This window comes from Lepidochelys olivacea (assembly GCF_965140295.1).
Source record: "Lepidochelys olivacea isolate rLepOli2 genome assembly, chromosome: 1".
NCBI lineage: Eukaryota > Metazoa > Chordata > Testudines > Cheloniidae > Lepidochelys > Lepidochelys olivacea.
In genome coordinates this window covers 158,844,802-158,870,245 of record NC_140411.1, presented here as the reverse complement: position 1 = coordinate 158,870,245, position 25,444 = coordinate 158,844,802, and the positions used below count along the sequence as shown (strand labels likewise).

The 25,444-nt window shown below is 42.6% G+C and overlaps 2 protein-coding genes across 3 annotated transcripts in view; one reads left to right on the top strand and one right to left on the bottom strand.

Moving 5' to 3' along the window:
- HSF2BP (heat shock transcription factor 2 binding protein) overlaps positions 1 to 2,415 on the bottom strand; it is a 59,950-nt gene extending 57,535 nt beyond the window's left edge. For both annotated transcript variants that reach the window (XM_084640981.1, XM_084640982.1), the window contains exon 1: positions 2,233 to 2,415. In XM_084640981.1, coding sequence (XP_084497107.1) covers positions 2,233 to 2,268 — 36 coding nt within the window. In that variant the 5' untranslated portion in view covers positions 2,269 to 2,415. The remainder of the gene's footprint in view (positions 1 to 2,232) is intronic.
- A 3,951-nt stretch (positions 2,416 to 6,366) lies between these two features.
- Positions 6,367 to 25,444, top strand: part of RRP1B (ribosomal RNA processing 1B) — a 32,848-nt gene continuing 13,770 nt past the window's right edge. The window contains exons 1-9 of the mRNA XM_084640967.1: positions 6,367 to 6,754; positions 12,296 to 12,378; positions 13,902 to 13,959; positions 14,796 to 14,881; positions 16,616 to 16,677; positions 19,524 to 19,653; positions 21,254 to 21,318; positions 21,873 to 22,036; positions 24,304 to 24,395. Coding sequence (XP_084497093.1) covers positions 6,529 to 6,754; positions 12,296 to 12,378; positions 13,902 to 13,959; positions 14,796 to 14,881; positions 16,616 to 16,677; positions 19,524 to 19,653; positions 21,254 to 21,318; positions 21,873 to 22,036; positions 24,304 to 24,395 — 966 coding nt within the window. The 5' untranslated portion in view covers positions 6,367 to 6,528. The remainder of the gene's footprint in view (positions 6,755 to 12,295; positions 12,379 to 13,901; positions 13,960 to 14,795; positions 14,882 to 16,615; positions 16,678 to 19,523; positions 19,654 to 21,253; positions 21,319 to 21,872; positions 22,037 to 24,303; positions 24,396 to 25,444) is intronic.

The following is a 25,444-nucleotide window of genomic DNA, read 5'->3' as shown; positions in this document are numbered from 1 at the left end:
AGAAAATCAGTAGTTTTGAGAAAAATGGAAATCAATTTGGAATTGGCATCAAAGATGGATATATTCAGCACTGAACACTAAATTAAAAAAACCTGTTACTGGAACGTTTGGACTGAGATGTTAAATTTACAAAATTGAGAAAGTTCTAATTTACGGTTCTCTCAGTAAATATAGTTCATCTCATGCAACATTACAGTTACAACAGCCAAGTTTAATTTTCTTTCCTCCACTCAGAAATGAGTATTTTCAAACCTCCCACATGCTGGAATATTTTTTAAAAAGAAAGGAACTAGATACAGACTATTTAACAGAGGAAAGGATCGTTTTGTGATTAAGGCCCCAGACTAAACTCAAAAAACCTATTAGGATCAATTCCTGACACTGCCACAAACTTCCCGTGCAACACCGGGCAGATCATTTAACTGTGTCTTGGTTCCACATCTGTAAAATGTGGTTACTACTTCTCTAATGCACAAAGGTGCCATGCAGTGCTCAAATACTATGTGGCAATAGCTGCTTCATAAGTAACTAGAGAGACACGGTGGATGAGGTAATATCTTTTATTGGACCAACTTCTTTTGGTGAGAAAGACAAGGTTTTGAGCTCTTCTTCAGGTCGATGTAAGCTCAAAAACTCATCTCTCTCACCAAAAGAAGTTGGTCCAATAAAAGATATTACCTCACCCACCTTGTTTCTCTAATATCCTGGGACCAATACAGCTACCACACCACTGCACATAATAAGTAAGTCAGACATAACCCAGTTCTATCTATTCCCAGTTCTTCCAAAAGTTATGTGACATTGAACAGATCACTTGAATTCAGTGACCAAGTTTCCTCAACTGTGTTTAAAATAAAATAAAAAAGTAGAGAGAATAATACTCTCCAGTATAGTGCTTTTATAGTGCATTAAGTTTCACACAAACACATACTACAGATTGCAAACTGAAGTTTTATTTCTTTGTATCTATCAGCACAAGTCATCCCAAGCTCATGTCTCACAGCAGAAGTCACTGTGACAGCATTTAATGTATTTAACATGCCCTGGTTTTCTAAGGGTACATCCACACAGCAAGCCTGATCAACACAGGTGTTCTGCAAAAACCCAAACAAAAAAAAACCCAAACAAAACAAAATTATTCTAGAATGTATTAGCAGGAGTGTTGTAAGCAAGACCTAAGTAATTATTCCACTCTACTCCACGCTGATTAGGCCTCAAGTGGAGTCTTGTGTTCAGTTCTGGGCACCATATTTCAGCAAAGATGTGGACAAATTGGAGAAAATCCAGAGAAGAGCAACAAAAATGATTAAAGGTCTAGAAAACATAACCTATGAGGGAGGATTGAAAAAACTGGGTTTGTTTAGTCTGAATAAAAGACTGAGAGGGGATATGATAACTGTTTTCAACTACATAAAAGGTTGTTACAAGAAGGAGGAAGAAAAATTGTTCTTCTTAACCTCTGAGGATACGACAAAAAGCAATAGGCTTAAATTGCAGCGCGGGCACTCTAGGGTGGACATCAGGAAAAACTTCCTGTCAGGGTGGTTAAGCACTGGAATAAGTTGCCTAGGGAGGTTGTGGAATCTCCATCGTTGTAGATTTGTAAGACCAGGTTAGACAAACACCTGTCAGGGATGGTCTAGATAATACTTAGTCCGGCCATGAGTGCAGAGGACTAAACCAGATGATCTCTTGAGGTCCCTTCCAGTTCTACGATCTTTAGCGCCACAGCAGGAGCCTGAGCCTTTAGACCTGGGCTCTGAGTCTCGCTGCCAGGGGATCCGGCTTGCTGTATAGTTGTACCCAAGGGTACCCATAGCCTGCATGGATTGCAAGCAGAGCAGCGTGAACTGGCCAATCCTGCAAATCTGACCCTCAGCCTTTAAACAAGCTGTAGGCAACTCCCGTGCAGGAACTGCCCTGCAACATTTCTCTCCACCTTTTAAATTCACTTCCACCCCCTGGGCAGCCAGGCCACCCCTCGCTGGGCAGACTGTTTATCCAGCCTCTCTCTCTCAACGCCCAGGGGCCTGCACAGCCTGGAGCAGGGCGCTGCTCCCCGGCCTGCACCTGGGGACACGCCCCGATCCCGGCCCCGCCGCTGTGTGGGCGGGAGGCCTAGGCCGGGCCCCGCGCTGCCACCTCCCCGGCGGGAGGGGGGGGGGCGGATGCCCAGGGGGCCGCTGACGCGAGGGGCCGCGCGGGAAGGCGGGTGGCGCCACCCGCTGCTACCTGCCCGTCCCCTGCGGGGCGCGCGCTCCGCTTCATAGCGCCAGCCTCAGCGCGAGGAACTCAGCAGCAGCAGCGCCGCCGCCCACCACGCGTCTCCGCGCCACGTGACTCCCCCTCAACGCCCCGCCAGTCCCGGCGAGGGGCGGAGCCTAGCGGGTTGCGGGCTGAGTTAGAACCGCGGCCGCGTAGCGGGCGGGCTCTCTGGGGGCGGGGCTTTCGTTGCTCGTCCTGGCCCCGCAGCCTCTTTGTCGTTCAGGGGCGGGGCAGATAGGGCGCCCCCTCCCTGGGCTGCTCCTAAGCGGGGGGGCCCCGCCCCCATCGGTGCCTGGGCTAGCCCAGTAGCTGCGGGGGGCGAGCACGTGTTTGGGGAGCGGACGGTGCGCAACGCGGGCCAATCCAGGGGCAGCGTTTGAAGCGGGGTTAGTATAAGGCCCTGCCCTGTGGCTAGTGCCCGAGCCGTGGTGCCTGGGCTGGGAGCAGACGCTGCTGCTGCGTGGGCGGGGATTGCTGTGGGGCTGTTTTTTGGTTTTTAAGGGGCTACTAATGCCCATGAAGGTTTCAGCTCCAAAGGAACAAACAGGCGAGCGGGAGTTTTTAAAACTGGCAGTTCAGCTAGTAACAATAGGTGAAGTCAATCGGAAGAGGAGTGTAATCAGGCAACTTGGATTTTCTGCAAAGTGCAAGTGTTACACAGGGAGTGCCAATGCCATACTGAATCAGGTCTCTGGCCCTGCTAGTCCGGTATCGTCTCTGGGCGGCACAAGATACTTCAGAGCAAAGTGGAAGAGCGCTTGCAGTAGGGAGACGTGGGATGACCTGCCCTGTCCCACGTTACTAGAGACTAGGATGAGCACTAGCTAAAAAATTGGTTTAAACATCAGCTTTAATATTCTTTCAAAAAATTAATATTCTTGATATAATTGTCTATCAATCTCTTTTTTTTTTATTTTACTAAGTTCTTGATCTCAAAGACATCCTGTAGCAATGAGATCCAGAGTCTAATTACATACTCTGTGGAAAACCTTTATTGGATTTTGAATTTCCCACTTCTAAACTTCATTGGATGTTCCTTTGTACTTGTGTTAGGAGACAGGCAAAACAGATGGGTCTTGTCTAGCTTCTCTATTTTATATACTTTTGTTATGTCTCCTCTTGTCTCCTTTTTTAAAATAAAAAAATTGCAATCTTTTAAATCTCTCTTCACGTGAGAATTTTCCCATGTCTCCAGCTATTCTCCTTATCCTTTTCTGAACACCGCTCTAATTCTACAATATCCTTTTTGAGATGGGGTAACTAATACTGCATACGATATTCTAGATGAGGCCACACTACTTTGATTGATATGAAGGCATTACAATATTCTATTAGTCACTGTCCCATTCCTTGTGCATCCTAACATTTAGATTTTTTAAAAATGCTGCAGCACATTGAGCCAAGGGCTTCATTGCACTGTTCAGAGCGATGCCCAGGTCCTTGTCCTGGGTTGAGAGAGTTAATCTAGAGCGCTATAAGATAATTTTTCCCTTCAGTATATATTACTTGCATTTATCAATACTGAATTTTATTCACCATCATGTTTGCCTAGCTTGTTGATGTCTTTCTGAAGTTCCTCACAGTCCTCTCTGTTCCTGACTAACCTAAATAACTTTGTCATTGCAACTTTTATACTTCTCACCACTATTTCCAGACCATTGTTTAATACTACAGGACCTACTCTGGAATTTTGAGGCACCCTGTTAACTTTTTACAGTAAGGAAAACCAAGTAATCCTACTCTTTGCTTAATTTCTCCTAGCCAATTTTTGTTCCATAACAGCGCTTTGCCTCTTATCCCGTGTCTGCTTAGCTTCTTATAGTCTTTTGTGTGGGACTTTGTCAAAGGCCTGTCTGGTTCTTCTTTATCCACTACTTTACTGATGTATTCAAAGAACTGTAAGAAATTAGTGAGATGTTATTTTCCTGTGTAGAAACCATGCTGGTTAGACCCAATCATCATACCATGACCTTCCAAGTGTTGTGTTTTGTTTTTTAATCGTTTCAAATAATCTGTCCGGGTATAGATGTAAGTCTTACTGGTCTGTAATTCCCCAGATCACCATTACAGCCTTTTTAAAATATAGTTACAACACTGGGCTTAATGGAGGAATCGCAGAAACTGTTAAGATGTTTTAAGCATAAAGTTTAAGCATGAAAGAGGTCACACAGACACTGTCAATTTGCAATTTGGTCAGTTTTACAGAAATTAAATGTTGTTTAATTAATACACTTACCCCGAATACTGCTTCTACTCTTTGTGATTTTTACTATCATAGTTTCCTATCCCTTAAAAATACTTTTCTCTTTCTTGTTGTTTGTGAAAAATTTACACAGACAACAGGGAAACAAGACTCTTATCCTGTTAGCATTTTACATAGCTGGCCTCTTGTGCCTGCATGGAGTTCCACTGGTCTCTATGGGAACCACATGGGCACAGGGAGCTGACCCTGTGGAACAGCCTGTAGGATGGAACCTAAAGTGTTGTCAAATCCACAAAGTAAGCAAGCTGAAAAAAAAATGTTTATTCCTCTGTCATTTCTAGTAATCTTAGATATTACTTCTAAACTAGAATAGATATAAATAGTTTCAAACAGAAGTGTGAATTTAAAATTGATTGTGTGCCTTAAAGTAGAAGGTAGTCACAAGGTCTGGATAAAAGTCAGAATTCACTCTTTTGTTACAAGCATTTAGTACTACAACTTTAGCTGGGCCCCAATCCTGTAGCTAGGTCCAGCCACACAGAATTTATTGCAGGATGAAGTCCCTGAATGAATAAATAAACTCATTATTGGCTTTAACTTGGCAAGAGTCATTTTTGAGCAAAGTAACTTCCAAAACTGATCTATCACCCCCAAATAAATTAACTAATTAAGGTAAATATTCAAAGCATTTTGCAGACATTTTCTTTTTCATGTACTTGCACAGCGTGTATGACAGGATATCTGGAAGGTTAGAAAAAATAAGTAATCTGAAAGAGAAAATCAGAGGTATGTGCTGTTGAAAGAATGTAGAAAGAATTAGCATGTCAAGTGTGGCTTCCCTGTTTTTGCAGGCAAAAGTCTGCATTGTAACAAATTATGAACTGTTGTCCAGATCCTCAGAGGTATTTAGGTGCCTAACTGCCTTTGAGCCTGAGCCTGTGTGTTTTGGATTCTGTGCGCTGACAATATATTGCAGTATTTTATGAGAATAGAAGAACAGATCCAGGCAGTCGCTCCTTGATTTGGCATTATAACTGCATACACAGACTCTGTTTTCCATATAACGTTTTGAAGTTAAAAAACACTGTATAATTGCAAAGTAGGAAGCACGGTCTTGTGGTTAAGGCACTGCACTGGTATTTAGGGGTTCTAAATTCAGTTTGAGTCCCTTCCACAAACTTTTTACATGATTTTGCATAATTCAAGGCCCCCCGACCATGAAAATTTTTCTGTGGGGGTGATGCCCACTCCAATAGTTGGATCCAGGAAGGCATGACTCACCTGTATTGATCCATTTGTAGCAATGGCCTTGCTGCCTCACATCCCCATTTGTAAAATGGAAATAATAATACTTGTGCACCTTAATGGGAGTTGGCAGTGCTGGTCAGAGCAGCTGATACAAAGCAAAGAGATGACTAGTAGGTTTAAAATAAACATTAGAATTGTAGGGGAACGCTTTTTGTTAAAGAGGGGCTTTCCGATTTCTGTCAAAAACCTAAAAGCATTCACTTCTCACCTGTGGGGTTTGTTTGCCTGGATTTTTCAGTCCATGTTTACTAATCCCTGAAGCTGTTTTTCCTAATCTAGGGTTTCAAGCAATGCAGTACCCAGTGGGCCGGGATGGGGGGCGGAGCGAGATAGTGCTTTATATACTGAAAAGCATCTGTGTCCAGCAAAAGTGCAGGGGGACTTTGGGCACCGCTTCTACGGAAGCCATGGGAGGGGGGTCGTTAAAATGTACAGAGTGCCTTGTTACCAGCTACAGTTTGCGGCGGGTGGGCCAGGGAACGCTCAGTGTTGCAACAGGGGCCTGGCAGGGCCTAAACTCAGGTGCTCTTCCTGCACCGTGGAGCAGCAGAGCCTACCAGCGCAGAGCAGCCTCTGGGCTCCCCACAGCAAACCAAGCCGCTGTAGTGGCACAAGCTGCAACCGGCACATTTTCCCAGCAGGCGGAAGCACCTGTCCAAGAGACTACTGGCCCTTTAAGAGCAGAACCCTCCCCGGAGAGACCGGCAACTTTTGCGACAGAGAGCGAGTGTGACGCAATCAGCGGGCGTTCGATGGAACGCGTCGGCCGGTTCCAGCGGGCCGGCGGGGGGGACGCCTTTCACCCAGCAGCGGGGGCGAAGGGGGATGGTGGAGCAGGGACCATGGCTCCCGCCGCCGCCGTGCAGCCGCCCGAGATCCAGTTCGCGCAGAGACTGGCCGCCAACGAGAAGCGGAGCCGGGACCGGGCGGTGAAGAAGCTGCGCGGCTACATCAGCCTCCGGACCCAGAGCCCGGCGGGTAACGACTGGGAGAGGCGCGCGGTGGGCCGGGCACGTGGCGCTGGGGCGGGCCGCCGAGGATGGGGGGCAGTGGCAACTCTGCGGAGACGCCGTGGGCGTAGGCGGCGCACGTGCCCCGGGCCCAAGGGTCGGGGCGGCTGAGGCAAGCGCATGGTGCTCCGGGAGGCATCGACGTTCGTGAAGGAGGAGGGTGGGTAGCGCAGGCACGTGGGGTTGGCCCTGGCGGCAGACTGCTGAGGGGCAGGGGCGTTAGGGAAAGGAAGTGGAGTCGCAGAATGTGTGAGAGGCAGGTGGAGTTGTTGGGAGCCTCTGAGAATGGAGATGTGGGGATGGCACGTGGTGTGTGGTGCAGCAGGGCCAGAGTAGGAGGGAGTAAGGGATGCTGCTGCTCAGATGGGAGTGGAGTGTCTTGTACTCGCCCATCTTTTCTAAGGAGAATTAGTATGCCCAGTGTCCCTATTTTATATTATTTTTGATTGACTTTTACCACAGGAAGCATTTTTCCTGAAATATAGTTCTACAAATGTGATGAGGATGATTAGCAGCTCTTAAGAGCACAGAGACTTCAAGTACTTGAACATGGACAATTAAATTTCCTTGGTGGACCATTTGTACAGTGGGTACACTTAAGTTTCTTGTGGCTTTAGAAATATTACAGGTTTCTTAGAGACTCCCCATTTTAAACACAGAATATCACTGGAACCAGAATGATTTATTCTTTTTAAGCTTGCTCATCGAACTTACATTTTGAAACTGCATGTAACCCAGTTATGATTGCCAGAGGAGTACACGCATTTGAGCTCACAAATGAAGCACCCTAGTTGGATGACTGAGGAAATGTTAAGTGACAACATGCTTTAGAGTTGACAGCTGACTGAGGCCTAATCTACATTGAAAAATTAGATCAATGTGGCTAGGTCAGCTCTGGAAAACCTTTGTCTCCTGAGTGCTATGGGTATGCTGACCTAATCCCCAGTGTAAATGCGGCTAGGTGAGCGAAATAATTCCTCTGTCAACCTGACTGCTGCCTTGCGGAGAGATGGATTAACTACGTCAATAGAAAAACTCCTTCCGTCGATGCCACAAGCATCTGCGGTGTGACACTACAGCCGCGCAGGTGCAGCTCGTTAGCTGTACCACTGCAGTATAGACCTACCCCGAGATGAATGGGTGTAATTCATAGCTGTTCCATGTTTTCCGCCTGACAATTCAACACTTCAGTTGTTTATGGGAGCACCCATTTACAATATGACTGTGTACCAAACTTGTTAGAAAATGTCTTGGTGTAGCTAATGTGGGCAGAATCCAGCCCCATCGATGTTAGCAATACCAGGCCATATTCTAGCAAGATTGGTGCACAACCATATTGCATGCCTTAATATACGGCTGCAATTACAGTGGAAAGAGGGATTTTAGGTCCTCTTTTCACCTCACTACGCATGTTGCTGCCTGGTTTGACCTCTTAGTGTAGACTAAGCATATTTTTACTCTGTTCAGGATTTCGCCACAATCCAAGGAGAGGGTTATGGGCCTGCATACACTTCAAGAATAAACACTATACGGTAACTCCTCACTTAACATTGTAGTTATGTTCCTGAAAATGCAACTTTAAGCGAAATGATGTTAAGCGAATCCAATTTCCCGATAAGAATTAATGTAGATTACCGGGATTGGGGGGGGGGGTAGGTTCTGGGGAAATTTTTTTCACCAGATAAAAGACTATATTATATTCAATTGTTTGTTTAAAACTTATACTGAGTGTGTGTATATATATATATATATATATATATATACATATATACACACACACACACAGACAGTATATGTTTTAAAACAAACAATTTAATAGTGGTACACAGTGATGATGATTGTGAAGCTTGGTTGAGGTGGTGAAGTCAGAGGGTGGGCTATTTCCCAGGGGATGCCATACTGCTAAATGATGACCTACCAATTGGCTGAACCCTCAAGGGTTAATTCATTGTTGTTAAGGTACCCTCACACACTACAAGGCAGCAAAAATGGAGGGAGGGGAGACAGCATGGCAGACAGGGACACACACCGTGTGTGAGAGAGAAGCGCATTGCTCCTTTACATACGCTGGCCCCACTTTTACGTTAATCAGCAAGCTGAGACAGCTGCTGCCAGGAAGCTCCCTTCGTCCTGAGCCCTGTCGTGTGTCCCCCGTGCTCTATGGAATATGGGGAAGTGGGGTGCAGGTGATAGCCTGCTGGGCGGCTACCACACAGGGAACTTAGGGAAGGGGGAGCTGTTATCGGGGCTGCCGGTCCACCCTGGTTCCAAGCCCCCACCAGCTAGCTCCAACAGGCAGCTTCCTGCAAGCAGTGGACAAAGCAGGCGGCTGCCAAACAACGTTATAAGGGAGCACTGCACAACTTTTAAACGAGCATGTTCCCTAATTGATCAGCAATGAAACAACGTTAACCGGGACGACTTTAAGTGAGGAGTTACTGTATTGGGTGACAACTATGGTATGTCCCCTAACAAGGTGGCTATGTAGATGAGCATTTAACACTCCATTGGGTCACATTTGAAAGGATTTCGTTGCAACTGGAAGAGCTAAAATCTTTTTTATTGTTTTAAAAGAAATTAAATTCTGCAGAAACCTGAAATGCAAGACACTGAATCCATTGTATGCATGGAAATTTAGTGTGTGCGGAGTACCAGGGCTCTTGCTAATATAATTACAAAATACTTGGATAAATATCAGCACCTCGTTTCTTAATTTGGATTCTTCATGGTTTTTTCACACTTTCTTTTTAAACCTTACCACTCAGTAATTGGGTGACTGAAGGGCTGAAAAGGGAATAAAAGGAGCCTTCTGTGGCTTCCCATCCTAGAGATCTACAATCTGTTAGAGCCTATCTAGTTTAGGAAAACTTGCACCGGTATAGTTGTAGTGCTCTTATACCAGCACAAGCCCCAAGCGCAGAGATGCTTCACCAGTGTGACTTACGTTGGTGACTTGCTGAAGGCAAGTTGCACAGATGCATTCTGTCTACACTGCAGGTTTGCAGATACCCCAGGGCAACCTCCCCCCACACCGTAGAAGGGCTATTTCTGAGCTGTAGCTAACAATATATTTGTACCTGCACTAACTGAAACACTGCCCCTTCATGACACGATACCTATAACTTAATGCAGGCCTGCTATTATGCTCACTATGATCACTAATATAGGGAGTTCAGTTTTAATATACACATGCAATGATTATATTTTAATAATCCACCTGTGGGAAAAGAGCATAAGGAATTGATAGTGTTGCATTCTAAATGTTATCCTTGTGAAATAAAAATGTTTTAAAAGTCTGTCTCCTTACCCATGGAAAAGTTCCCCTTGATCTTTTCAAAATTTAACAACTGACATAATCTGTGACAGGCCTTATTATGGAGGCAGGAGTCATGACTCTATAGTTAAGGTTGTGCATACCCTCGGACCTTCTTTCTGTTACATTGTTGTAAGTTGTTGACTATAGTGTACTTAAAATGGTGTAAAGCAGAGCAGACCCAGGTTCAGTATCCATATGAAAAAACATCTGTCAAGCAGCAAAGCCCGTGTTTCAGAGAAGCTGCCAAAAACCTGAAACTATTATTTTGTAATCCACACATAACCTATAACAGGATATCTATGTAAAAGTCCAAAGAACAGTTTTTAATTTATATATGGCCATTTTTTATCTTCAGAAGGTTGGTCTAGCTTGAATTGTACTGAAGATACATTGGCTTGATAGTCACATCTCATTTACAATTGCTAGGGAGCTATTTAAGTTTGTGGAGATTTTGGAGGAGCGGATCCTGCTGAGATATTCCCATAACTTGCTCATGTATCTATATACCAGCTAAAAGGCAGTCTTATTGTCACAAAACACCACCTTTTCTGAACATTTGCTTGGATGGCTGAAGCTGGCACAGTTTTTAAAATGTTGATGTTGAGTATAGTCTCCTTTGGTTACAACTTACGATCTGAGCCTGATGGTTTTTCAAGGCTCACATGTAGCACTTCGCATGTTTCTGTCACCCACTTCTATTTCTTGTATTTGGAAATGTTGGTGGATCAGGCTGAAATGTGTGTTTTGATGTATGTTTGATATGGTACAGAAGTGATAGGGACTCTCAACTAGCACTCAAAGTCTTGCGGTGATAAATCCTATCTTAAACCTCAGTATCACTTTGCTATAATAGGCTCTGAGCACTATTTTTAGCATCACTAATATTGGAGAACCTAAAATATGTAGATGTTCAACTGGCTCTACTGATACTAGTTACTTTTCTTAGAAGTCCACATGCCATAGCTTGGAATTGAGTGTAAGACCACTGCACAAATTCTAGTCAAAATTAGAGACTCTTGAATTTTTAGTACTATGAGAAAGACTGAACAATTAAAATAAAGAGGTAATAATGTACCTCAAGTTTAATTTGTGACTAAAATGTTTTCATTGTATTTGTTTGTACAGCTTGATTTAGTAAAAAAGGGAATATGCCATATTTTGCTGATCACTAGAGGCTCACCTCCTATAGAGCACCTATATGTATCTCTTGACCTGTGCTACATGAAAAGTGAAACTTTTATTAAAAACATGGTCAAGGGAAATTTAGAAATATGTGGACATAGAAATGGTAAGATACAATGGGAAGGAGAATACTGAACAGGAAGGGAATGCTACTTCAGTGTATCAAATTAAAAGGAAAACACAGTGCAGTGTGTTAAACCAGAAAAAAAGGAGCTGTGCAAGCTCAGAAAAAGAAACACTTTATTCTAAATATAAACGTAACTTTTGCAATGCGGTGCATGGGGTTTCTACTGGTAAGCGTTCAACTCTCAGTACAATCAAAAGAACTTAATTACTATCTAGGTTTAGGACTGAGTCATGCTCAAAAATATTAAATGCGATTCAGTGATCTGCGTTCTAACACCGTTTTATCCCATCCACGACTGCTGACCACTGAGAAATCAGTTCAATGTTTGGACCACTTTAAAATAAGATTCCAAAACACAGACCCATTCTGAATGTATAGATTGGGCGTTCGTGTTTCTTAGTGCAGTGACAGCCACTTACTCTCCCTGGTTTGTACTTCCCCTCTCATCCTTTCCATGCAAAATTAAATATGATGCCCTCACTAAAAATAACACTGGGACTTTGTTCCCTATAGTATGTTTTCTTGTAGTGCAATGCTGTGCTGGCAGGGGGATCGATCAGTATGACCTAACAGGTATTTCCCATCTGTGACTTCAAAATCCTTGTTAGTGTGCTATATACTTTGTATGAGACAAGTTGGAGGCTTAAAGGCACTGTATCACTGTATTAACCACATTTTTCCAAAAGCAAAACCGTCTTATTCGCTTCAGTTCCATTCAAAATAGGAGAAAAAATGTTTGCTGAAAAGGAACTGAAAGGGGTGGAAGAGGGTGAGGGGGAAATGAGAAATCTACTTGTAAGCATTTGGTGGCAGTGTCTTTTTTTTTTTTTCTCTCTCCCCCCCCCCCCCCCCCCGCATAATTTTTGTTGTTGTTTGCACTCTAGGTGGCTTCAGCCAAGAAGAATTATTAAAAATATGGAAAGGACTATTTTATTGTATGTGGATGCAGGATAAACCTCTGCTACAGGTACGTCATCCCATGGTTTTTTGTGTATATAATGGATATCCTTCTGAATTGCACCATGAAGATGTAGTGCCCTTTCATTTTGGGTAGCAACACTGACCCAATTTAACACTCTTGCCACATTTCATTCATAAGGGTAAGTTGGAATTAAGCGCATGTGGGAGAGTTAATTGTAACTGGTAGTCCTTCACTAAAAGGAGGTACCTGTAGATTTACTTGAGTGGGAGTGTAATTGGGTTTGGAATTTTCAGCAGCCTGTTCCAGGGAAATGTAAAACCTTTTCCTTCAAATTTTATTTTGTTTATGTACCCTCAGGAATTGTATTGGTTTGCGTATGACCTACCACAGTTGCCTCTATAAACAAAGTAGGAATCCTTTAACTACAGCATATCCTGGCCTTTGATTTAACCCAGTTTGAAAGTTTTGCTTGCCTTTTTTTTTGTGTCAGGCTACAGAAGAGAACCCTTTTCTTTGTCACGAGGGATTCAAATAATCTTTCTTTCTCTTGCCATTTGGCTTCAACAATAATTTTCTTCAACTTCTTCAATCTGTATTGGTACAGTTTCTATCCTGGGGGAGCAGGGAACTTTAGAGTTTGTCATCCACTTTTGGAAGACTCTAGCGTTGCTCCTTGTCCCCCCCCTCCCCCCCCTTTTTTTAAGGTAGTTGGGGATGGGGAGGAAACTAAAGGTTAATAATTCTATTGAGGTAACTGATCTTTGGTGATATAGTCTTTCATTGTTCTCTCATAGGTCTCTGAAGCTGATCCCTCATGTAGTCCTAATTGTCCAAATCTAATTTTTTAGTGTAACAACTTTGGCCAGGAAGTTTGGATAACTTTCTCCCTTACCTTCAGTTCTAAGTGGGCTGTGTTGTACTCCGTCCGGTGCCAGCTTACTTCCCTTCCATTGTCTGCAGATTCTTTGAAACTTGAGTGCCTCTTTGTATTCAACACTATGTAAGCATAGGGGAAGATGTTGATTCTTAACCTTAAAATCACTCCAAATCCCAGTAACTTCATTCCTTGCAACCGTTTAAATCGCCGTTTGCATAGCCAGTATTCATTATGTAAAGAATACAGCGTGTGCTGCATATAATTGAGGACTTCATATTATCAGTGCTCATAAGGTTTTATACGGATTTGTAAACTCAAAGGTGTGCGTTTATTCTCCTGATGATCTAGTTTGGTCTGCTGCTGGAAAGAAGTTCTTTTGTAGACTTGTCAAGATGAACAGATCCTTGGTATCCTTGAGTCTTCTCTTATGTGTAATCCATACTAACAAAAGTGCAGCCACAGCATGGCAATGTAGGTTTAAAAAAACATTTTCAAGCTCGGGGTTGCTTTGTCATATTCACAACTACGTGAGAGTCTGTGTGTGTGGAAACATGAACTCTTATTCCTGCTACCTCAACACTTTTTTAGTATAAAGTTAATTTAAAAGTTTAGATTAACCAATGTTGTTTTGCCGCAGATCGGAAGGAGGCTAAACCCTGAAACAAGGTACTAACTTTATTTTATTTTTAAGGAGGAACTAGCAAGTACTATCTCCCAACTTATCCATGTCGTTCAGAATATAGAGGCTCGTAAGTTTACCATTTCATTTTGTTTTCTCTAATTTTTCTCCAAAGTGCCTTTGTATTTTGGGACTTTTAGCCAGTTGTCAGAGTCCAGAAGAGAGACAGGTGGGGTGGTTATTTATTTTGTTGTCTTTCTTTTCCAGCTGTCATCCAAGATTTGTTTGTGATTGCAGTGTATGAGGCAGGTCTCTGTCACATATTCAGAATCCAATCAGTTCTTCTTGTCTTGCTGAAGTTTGTTTGCAGTATAACAACAAGTGTGCTTATTACCAGTCTGACATAAAAAGTGCTCATATACAATGATGGGTAGTAATACAAAACCATAAGATTGCCTTTCTACTTCACTTTTATTCAGCTGCTGATTTGTTTTTATGTCTTTCACCTCAATTAAAAACAAAAATGGTTTTTGAACTGTAAGGCCCTGATTCAGTATTAAGGATGTGCCTAACTGCTTTGCTGAATCAGGGCCTAAATGGGTATAGGTACAACGTAGTGCAAAATCAACGCTTCCTTGTCCCTGGCATTTTGATGTAGATGTGCATTTTGCATTTAATGTTTTACAAAGATCAGTCACTGTAACTGTTTGCCACACCTATCTATGTAAAGTACTTGTTTGCTTCCTATTACTGTAGTATCTGAGCACCTTACAGTCTCTATTGTATCTATCCTCACAACAGTCTTGAGTATGTATTTCTAGGCTGGTGCTGAAACTGTTGGACCAGTATGTAGAGAAGTGTGGAAGAAAAATTAAGTTGGAAAAGTAGTCTCTCTCGGCTGCTTTCAGTAACAGAAAATAGTATTGGTGTTGAACGTGCACATTCACCCTTTTTGTTCTGTTGCAGAGCACCTGTTCATTCAGACCTTTTGGCAAACCATGAACCGTGAATGGAATGGGATAGACATACTGCGCCTTGATAAATACTACATGGTAATATTAACTTTTTTCAGGTGGTGGGGTGGTGGTTGTTTTTCTTTTTGGAGTGTGTGTGTGTGTGTGTGTGTGTGTGTATTTTGAATACTTTTTAAAATCTCGTGATTAATCACGATTAATGCTTTTTAGTCATTTGACAGCCCTATTTTAAATGTAACCATTTGTTTCCAATACTACTCACTATGACTTGAATCTTGATTCTTTGTTAAATAAAAGTATACGGTGCTTGTTTTCAATATAAAAATAGCTAAGTGCCTTGTGTCAAGCAGCACAGTGACCTGAAGTGTAATTGATAAACTGGTGTGCACTGTTTCTTTAGGTTTCAGAGTAACAGCCGTGTTAGTCTGTATTTGCAAAAAGAAAAGGAGTACTTGTGGCACCTTAGAGACTAACCAATTTATTTGAGCATAAGCTTTCGTGAGCTACAGCTCTCTTCATCGGATGCATACTGTGGAAAGTACAGAAGATCTTTTTATACACACAAACCATGAAAAAAGGGGTGTTTACCACTACAAAAGGTTTTCTCTCCCTCCCCCATCCCACTCTCCTGCTGGTAATAGCTTATCTAAAGTGATCGCTCTCCTTACAATATATATGATAATCAACTTGGGCCATTTCCATCATACACATTGTAAGGAGAGTGATCACTTTAGATAAGCTATTACCAGCAGGAGAGTGGGGGAGGGGGGGAGAGAAAACCTTTTGTAGTGGTAAACACCCCTTTTTTCATGGTTTGTGTGTATAAAAAGATCTTCTGTACTTTCCACAGTATGCATCCGATGAAGTGAGCTGTAGCTCACGAAAGCTTATGCTCAAATAAATTGGTTAGTCTCTAAGGTGCCACAAGTACTCCTTTTCTTTTTGCTCATCAACATTAATATTTAAATAAAAGTAAGTCTACTTTAAGATTTTTCTGGAAGGTGCCATTTAAAAACAAAAAAAGGTACCATCTGTAGTAGTTAAACTTACCACAGTGTATTAGATTCCTAATTTTAATACAATATTTCCTATACTTAAGTATTGAAGTGAGGTAAATTAATTTTTAAAGGCATATTCTAAGCTTAAAATATCTATTAATGGAAATACACAGTAAAATCGGATTAGTATTTTAGTCTTCCAATTTTTATTTTTATTTCTTTTAAAAAAAGGAAGCTAAATTCAAAAACTTGCATTATTGTAGTGTTATGGTTGAGAAGTTAACTACTCCAAATTGAGAACATCAAAAATGTAAAGTTCCTAGAGGTTAATTTATTATGGCTGTTACATATGTAGTGTTCCTGTCTCTTAATTAAATGTATATACAACAGGACAAACTAATGTTAATATGAAGTTGTTAACATTTTCAATTGGTTTGAATTTATTAAATTGGAATTTCTGTAAATGGGAAAGTGGGGAATGCACCTTCACTGCTTTGGAGGATTTTTGGGGTGGGGAGCAGCATAGAACAGTGCGGAGGGATGTACTATGGTCACTGTATTTTGTTTGGCTTGCAATGTAATGACAGCAAATAGTGATGCTGTTGGAACTTTAGATCACACGCTGCCTGTACCCCATCTCCCAGTAGTGGAGAGACTTCTCGTGTATTCATGAAAGAACCTTTCCAGCAAACTTTGTGGGCCATAAAAAGCTCAACTAAAGAGTCTGCCTATGTGACTGTCAGAGTAGCTATTTTATTGACTCTCACATAGTTAGAAAACTGTAGTGTCATATAACAAATCTTCTGCTTTATAGCTAATCCGCATGGTTTTGAGGCAGTCCTTCGAGGTACTGAAAAGAAATGGATGGGATGAAAGGTAAATAAACTGTTAGATGTATAATAAAGAAGTTACATGGTTTGCCCATATCAAAAATATTTTAATTTAACATGCCTTCTTCCTCTCAGGATGGCTCTTTTTAGTCGTTGGCTTTCTTTGTTCTGTACACTGATTTTATGCAACAAAAACCATCCCAGACTTGCTAAATTTTACAATATTTTCACCCTTGCTCAAGTATTCCTTCAAAGACATTGCCTTCACTTACCCCTCACTCTGCCCTGGTGACTGCCACATAGGGCACCAGGCTGCTGACCATCTTGGTAGCAAGATCTTTCTGCACTTCTGCTGATACAGTCCTCAAAACTCAGTGCTGAATTGAGAAATGTTTGATCCTTCAAGGGACATATGCATCTTTTCTCATATCACAATCACAGCTTTCCCAAGCTGCTCCGAGTAATCCCTCTACTATTTGGTACAGCTACACATAACACAGGGAACATGGCTGGAGTGCATGCAGATAAATGCTGGATATTCAAATCTGTGAAGCACAGCACCAACAATGCTGCGTTCTTTTAGTTCTCCTTATCTATTTATTGTGGCACCATGCTACTGAATCCTTCATAATAATATTTCTAGCTCCACGGTACAGAGTTACGGTTGCATTGTGGGTATGTTGTGTACTGTAAGTTCATATTTCCTGGTTTCCAGAGAAATAAGTATAAGTGCACTTGACGTTCTGGAAGAGCATGAGGTAACTTTAACTCCATTTTAACAGAAGTGTCTGGGCACTCAGTTTCCAGTGGGGTTGGTTTTTTTATTTGTTTGTTTCAGTACCCCTATGAACCACAACACAGCTCTCCCCCCTCCACTGCCTTGTTGGTAATGATCAACTCAACAACAACATCCACTGGCCATGTTAGTCCCTTCTCTGCCCCTGTATCCTTTTCTCATCTTGCCTATTTTCCTGCGCAGCACAGCCATGCTCTCTCTCCTCCCCATGTAGAGCCAAGTGTTGGCATGAGACCTGAAGGTTGAAGAGCCAGGGAGAGGATGCAGAAACAGTTCAGGGGCTAGCCTGGAGTCAGTGGGGATGTGTTTTTTGTTTTGTTTGTTTTTAAAGGGAGGGACAGATGAATATGGATGTGGCCAGGTGTAGCGGGACAGAGCTAAGTCCCTTGTACATCCCCAGTGTACAGCTCTCACCCCAAAACTCTTCTGCTCTGACCTCCCCTTCTCCTATAGGAGCAGAGGGAAGGGTGAGCCTGGAACCCCTTCCCCACTGCTTGGGGGAGCTGGGGATTTCTGGATTCTTTCTCCAGTCAGGGAGCAGTGGAGGGAAGGAGAAGGGAGCCCCCTTTGGGCCAGTGAAGCTGCCAGAGGGAGGAATGGTGGGCAATGGGAGCTATTTGTGGGGGAGGCCAGAGATGACTCCACTTGCCTTCCACTCACCCTCAGGTATGTCAGTAGAGGGAAGGTGCCCAACTTCCCCTCTTACCTCCCTTGTGGTTAAAGTACTTTTTTGGAAAGCCAGTACTTTGTCAACTTCCAGTCATCAAACTGGGTTTTCAAAAACATAGTATTGGAATGATCCCCATTGGATTGTTGTTCCCTCTGTGGGCTGTGCCCTGGCACAGCGAAAGCGGCAGAGCCTTTATCCTGCACCCTCCCCAAACCCCACAATCCCTGCACTGCTCCAGTACCCCCTCTCACTGCTACAACACCTCCCCCTCCCCTTTTAGCCCTTACCACTGCATCAAACAAGATACAAGAATCTGGAAATGTTAGGATCAGTTCACGTTAGGTGTGCTGTGTATCAGGAACTAAATGACCGAGGGACTTGTTTTCCTTCGTTCATACTCATTGTTCAGGATGTTTGCAGTATCCCAATTGCTTCCTAGAGTCTGTCATCTTCCTTTTGATTAATTAATGCTAATTTCTTTGATTTGATTTTATAAGTACCATCAATCTGTATGTGGCTTTCAGAGCACTTCAAAATCTCTTAAACTAGAAATGTTGGTCTCAGATGGGAAGAAACTTCTAGGCTTAGAGCAAGGAGCATGCACAACATATATGCTTTGACAGCTGCCAAGGACAGAGCTCAAACACCCAGTGCCTGAGTGTTGCCAAGATTCAGTGATCACGTCATATCTCCCTGAGCCACTCAATTATCCTGACAGCAGGCTGACTGGAAACCCTTTTGCTTTTAACAGGCCCTAGTTTTGCAGGGCATGTGTATTTCTCTTTGCCTTGAGCTACTGATGATCCGATCCCAAATTCCGAAACTAATTCTAAAGAACTTCAATATAACGCACCCAAAGGGGCAATGGGAGCCAGACACTATGTAAGATAAATTCTGAACAGCTGAGATCAGTTTGGAGAGGACTAGAGCTATAGCCTGAGCCCCAGGTGTGCACACAAAGAAAATTAGAAGAGCTAGCTTATTTTGTAAAATGCTGGGGGGGGGTTAGGAGGAGTTGTATCATGGGAACCCCTGGCTCAGATGACCCCAAATCTGGACCCTCTCACCACCACAAGACACAGTAAGTTTAAAGGCATTCTGAGTCAGCATATGGATTCTCGAGCACTTAGAATAGTCTTTTAAACGATAAAAGAGACTAAACCTTAACTAAAACAGAGTTGCCACTCCACTAGATTCACTTGTGTTGCGTGGATTTCCTTACTGCCGGCAAACAATATTCTGACCCCAGGAAACTCTGACAATAACAATTTTTTTAAGCAGTAAAATTATGACTGGACTTCTCTGAATATTTTCTTTAGTTCTGACAAGTGTCAAAAAGCCACCTTTTAGCAGTTGGTGAAAAAGCAAACTAAACCCAGACTTTTAAATTTATGTATCCTGCTTGCCTTTTTTTTTTCTTTTTCAGTCTGATTGAGCCATTTCTGCATCTGTTAATGAAGGAAGTTATACACCCAGAGAGTAATGCTCCCAGTGGGATAAAATTCCATTTTATTGACATTTATCTGGAAGAACTGGCTAAAGCTGGAGCCAAGGAGGTAGAAAACACATTATAATTGTCTTTGTGATTGCTATATTATATAACTGTCTTTTATCAGTGTTTTTAAATTCTAGTTTATTTATATTCAATTGTTTTAAATATAACTCATTAACACTGAAGAAATTTCTAAAATCCTGTTTCCTTATCGCTATTTATGCTGCTAAGTTTTGCATTTTTCTGAGCTTGGACAAGGAACATAAATTGGTCACTTTCCAAATCTCATGCTCTGGTACAAATGCTCCAATTTTAGATTGTAAATATAATGAGGGAATCTTTTTGATTTTGACTCCCTTCCCCCCCCCCCACTTTTGGAGAGAGAAAAGAATAAAAGAAAGAAAACCCAATTGTTTCTGTTGGGATTTTAAAATTTTTCATCACTCCTTCCTTTTATAAAAATTCACGTTGAGCCCATACTTGACCTGACCCTTTAACCACATACATTGTAGAGATTCAAAATCTAATTTTACAACTGTCTTCAATTACTTGGGCACTACTGGCTTCAGACATGTGCATTTTGATAGACTGCCCCATAAAGAAGAAGTTACACAATTTGCCAGATACCAACAATATCTTTAATTTAGTTTGCCTGTTATCTCTTTCAGTATAGACCTTCCTCTGTCTTTGCAATAGCCAATAAGACTTAAGAAAGCAGCAGAATTTTGCAGCAGTCTAAAGTCTGATTCTACAGCAGCTACTGTGGAATTCTGCTGCAGGAATCTGAATTCTGCAGATCATTTAATTATTACTTGAAATCCCTCCCCACAATGTCACTCTTCTTAGCCTGGTATGGAGGCTGCAGGGACTCCTCCCTATACTAACTTGTAGCCTTCGCTTTGCTAGTCCATATGTGGTGCTGCTGGCAGATGCCCTCCTGGTAACTCTTTTCTCTTTAACAGGCAAGATGTTAGCAGTTTTGTAGCAGTGCTCTCTAAAGAAGAGACAGCAGAATGCAAAGGGTGACCCGGCAGGTGTAGGCAGTGGGGGGCAGGAGAGGGAAAGCTTCTGTAGTAGGGGACAGTGTCTACAATCAGGGCTCTAATTCAGCAACAGTTTCTCCAGCCCTAGAATTGCATAGAGTTCATAAGGCCTATGACTGAGACTTTCAAAACAGTCTAAGGGATTTAGATTAATTGTAATGAAAGATGTGTGTAAATCCCCTAGATTGCTTTGAAAGTCTCAGCCTATATTCCTATGTTGACCTTAGTAAAGGGATCAGATCTTACTGTTCATTACTATTTTGTTTGATGGTCTTTAGGGTGAGGTCTGCCAGTCAGAAGACGCCCAGGATTTAGTGTGCTGCAGACTTCCTTTGTGACCTTGGGCTGTCTAATTTCGCCATTTGTGAATTGAGGATCAAGGACATATTGTGCAGTTTAATAAATCGACGTGTGCAGAGCACTCTGTTTCTATAGTGCGTCTATCAAGTATCTCAGTGGTGGTGCTCAAGTGTAACTCTTGTCAATTTTAGTGGAGAAAAAACATAATGAAAAGTGCCTGTGTGTAGCCTCTCAGAAAGATCTCCTACCTCACAATCTACAATGAGTTACTCGACCCGCCTGCTCTACTATACTAAGTCTTTCTGTCTCCTAATCTCACAGCTCACAGCAGACCAGAATCTCAAGTTTATTGAACCATTCTGCAAAATTGCTGCCAAATCTAAGGAGTAAGTTTGATGGATGAATATTGGATTTTCCATTTTATTTATTTAGTCTAAGATCTACGAAGTTCTTGAAATGCTATTTCAAAAGGTAATGAACAAATGGACTGAAGCAAAGCAAAGAACGTAACGAAGTTCAGGTCGTAGAGAAACAACCGCTGGGGCAGGCCTTTGTGGCTAGCTTCACTCACCATTATGTTTCTCAAAACCCTAAGTGAAGTGGGTGTGTAAATATTAGGAACCACCTATACCTCTGTTTATAGAGTACCCCTCACAGCAGAGCCCTGACTCTGATCTGATACTACCGGAATATAAAATATTAATAAGCCAACAAAATCTCCAAGCTATAACATTGGAAGAACCAAATACAAAACTGGAAAATGTGTTTGGAGTTAAGCGAGTTGTTTAAGTAATTGGTGACTTTTTTCCCCAAAGTTAGTTGCATCTCTCTCCCTCTCTTTCACCATCTTCAAAGTGTTTTAAATGTAAATGGGAAGGAAAGGGGGCTTTTAATGCTCTGCGTGTGTTCCCTCCCACTCATACTGTTTTATATAATGCAGTCGTCACCTGATGCAAGCAGTAGCCCGGGGTATCTTTGAAGCCATTGTGGATCAGTCCCCTTTTGCCATTGAAGATCTAATGAAAGAATTGAAGACAAGCGGTGATGACGATGTTGAGCTGTCCGAGGGAGATGAAGCGGAAAACGAGTCACTAATGACCAAAGGTAAGGAGGAAGTAATAAAAATTTAGCCCAGACTTTAAAGAAATACAGTAACCACTGACAGGATCCAAAAATGTATCCTACCTCTTAAAAATACCATTCCTATTCTCAGCCAACCATGGGCATGCAGGTGGATACACTAACAACAAATCTTGCTTCTGTTCTCTTCAGATGATCTAATAGACAAAGTAACCATAGACTAGTAAATTACAAACATCTTAGTGCTCCTTTTATATAGCAGATCATATGGTTCCCCATTTCAGTCTGCTTACAGCAACAGCTATAGATAACCTAGCGCTGTCCAAAAACTAGTACAGGTGAGTCACATCATATGCGCATTTAACTTACGCGAATTCAACTATATGCGCTCGGCAAAAAAAAAGAAAATAACAAGATACCTGTAAATAGAGTGGGTGATTCCGCGTACCATTCCACTCAATGAGCGTATGCCCCAGAGTGAGCGTGAGATGGGAGATGTGAATCTGCTGTTCTCTCAGTCGATCTCAGTTCCCGTGTGCCTCTCACAGCGTGAGCATCTTGCCACGCTGAGTGTGATTCTAGTGTTTTAAAGGTACTGTACGTATTTTTCGTACAACATGGCCCCTAAACGCAAGCTAACTACTTCATCTGGTGCTCAGCCGAAGAAACATTGATCTGATCCAACTCTGGAGGAAAAACTGGCTGTGTTGGACTTACTAAGAGACGGTCTGTCGGTCTCCAACGCGGCGCGTAAATATGGCCACAACGAATCTAGCATCTGTGCCTTTGAGAGAGAGAAATTCATCAAGCCGTGGCATCAAGTGCTCCAATAACTGCTAAGGTGATGAGCCAGGTGTGTGATAAGACTTTTTAGTGAAGACTGAAAAGGCATTAAACTTATGGCTGGAAGACATGAACCGTAAACGTGTGCCTATTGATGGCAACACTTTGCGAGAAAAGGCTCTTAACCTCTACGCGCTGTTCAAACCTCCCGCCAAAGAGGGACAGCGTTCTGATGAGGAGGAATTCAAAGCCAGCCAAGGTTGGCTTAGCAGTTTTAGGAACCGCTTCAACCTCAAAAACACGCAGCCTTCTGGTGAAGGTGCATCTCCCAATGAAGAGGCAGCAAAAGCCTACCCTGAACAATTAAAGAAAATCACAGGAGAAAAGGGCTATCTTCCGGAACAAGTTTTTAATGCTGATGAGACTGGGCTTTTCTGGAAAAAATGCCCAACCGCACTTACACTTGGAAATCAGAAAGACAAGCCTCTGGCTTCAAAGCAGCTGAAGACCGTGTGACTGTGTTGTTTTGTGGCAATGCGGCTGGGCATTTAATAAAGCCGGGCTTGCTCTACAGGGCTGCAAATCCCATGCCCTAAAAGGCAAGAGCAAAAATCTCCTGCCTGTGTTCTGGCAATCAAATAAAAAGGCTTGGGTGATGGCAGCATTATTTCCGGATTGGTTCCACAAGTGTTTCATTCTGGAGGTCAAGCGGTACCTCGAAGAGCAAGGACTTGACTTTAAAGTGTCGCTGATCGTAGGCAATGCTCCTGGCCACCCTGTGGCACTCCGGTTTGCACATAACGATGTTGAAGTCATGTTTCTCTCTCTCCTTCCCCAGCAATACCACCTCCAACCTCTTGACCAAGGTGTGATTCGCTGTTTCAAGGCCATGTACATGAGGCTTATGTTCTCACAGATACGTAGCGCGATGGATGCTGATCTCAATCTTAATGTGATGGAGTGTATACTGTACTTTATGGGCGATTTAAGGGATTTTCAAGGGTAACTTTGACTATACGCGATTTTCGCCTTACACGCTGACTTTAGAACCTAACCCCCATGTAAGATGCGACTCCACTGTATTTTGTGGCAATGCTCTGGGAGGAAATTGCTCCAAGCTATTTCTTCTACTATGGGGATGGTCATCTCAAAGACCCAGAAATAATACTGCGGTTCTGAATTGTATCATGTTTTTCATCCTTAGAGCTAAAACACTTGGATATAGATGGGTATGTATCATCCCCGATATAAAGAGCAGGTAACTGAGGTGTAGAGCATCTCCATTAGTTTCTGAAGGTAACACAGCATGTCGGTGCTAGAGCAAGGAAGAATATCCAGGTCTTCTGACTCTCAGCCCTATGATCAGATGCTAAATGATACTTGCATCCCACCTCCCTGCCTGGGAAGATAGTTTCATGGCTGAAGCACTCCTCTTATTCCTCTATGCTGGATGGAACTTTCCCCATTCTTTCCGACTGATCTTTAAAATCCTTTTTGTTTAATAACAGACAAACGTTTATCAAAAAAATCTGCACTGGGCATTGAAGAACAAGAGGACCTTTCTGAAAATGCTGATGAAAACATTGGTCCTGTTCTCCAGGTTTGTGCCTTGCTTTCCTCATGTTAATATGACGTCCCCATGAATAATCCTAGGCTTTTTATTATTTGTCACTTAGTGGATAGTGGAGACCTCACCAATCGAATAATAAGGTAAACATCTCTTGCATCTCATAGGGTATGTCTACACAGCAAATAAAATCTTGTGGCTGGCCCATGCCAGCTGAGTCATGCTGCAGGGCTGTTTAATTGCAGTGTAGACATCTGGGCCTGGGCTGGAGCCTGGGCCCTAGGACCTCTGAGGCGGGAGGGTCCTAGGGCTCAGGGTACAGCCCGAGCTGGAACGTCTGCACCACAATTAAATAGCCCCACGAGTCCCTGTCAGCTGGCATGAGCCAGCTGTGGGTTTTTAATTGCAGGGTAGACGTACCCTAAATGTCATATTAATAACATATTCCGTGTGAGTAGGTTACAAAACAAATGACAAAAGAGAAGTACATGTGCCAAATTCTGTTTCTTCTCTCTCCCCCTGCCCTCCTCCCTTTTTCCCCCCTTCCACTTCAAGAGGTACCAAAAAAGTTGCTAAAACCATATTGTGTTCTGGCTGTCCCAGGAGTCAGCGCACCCCTTACTGATGTTGAGAGCACAAGTGCTAGCGTGGGAGGGTACACAAGAGATGGGGCTAGGCACTAAAACACGTCCCAGATCTTATGAACTCGTTGGAACGAACTGCTGGGATCCGGGATTATGCTACAACAGAGATGCCTCGTGTTCCTGTGTTGGGCTATGGCTTTTAAGCAGGGACTAGAATGTTGCACATTTAAATCTTGGCATTGAACTGAAAGGTTTTTTAAAAATAAGTTAATTTATTTGCTTTTTTCCTTCTGAATGAGAATCCAGGTTAGAAGTGTTCTGAAAAAATATTATTTGAATGCTTCATTGTAATGTAGTGTTGTTGTAGCCATGTTTTATCCCAGGGTCCGAGAAAGACCAGGTGGGTAAGGTAGTATCTTTTATTGGACCAACTTCTCTTAGTGGAAGATACAAATGTTCAAGCTACACAGAGTTCTTGGGTTGTCTCTTCCACCAACA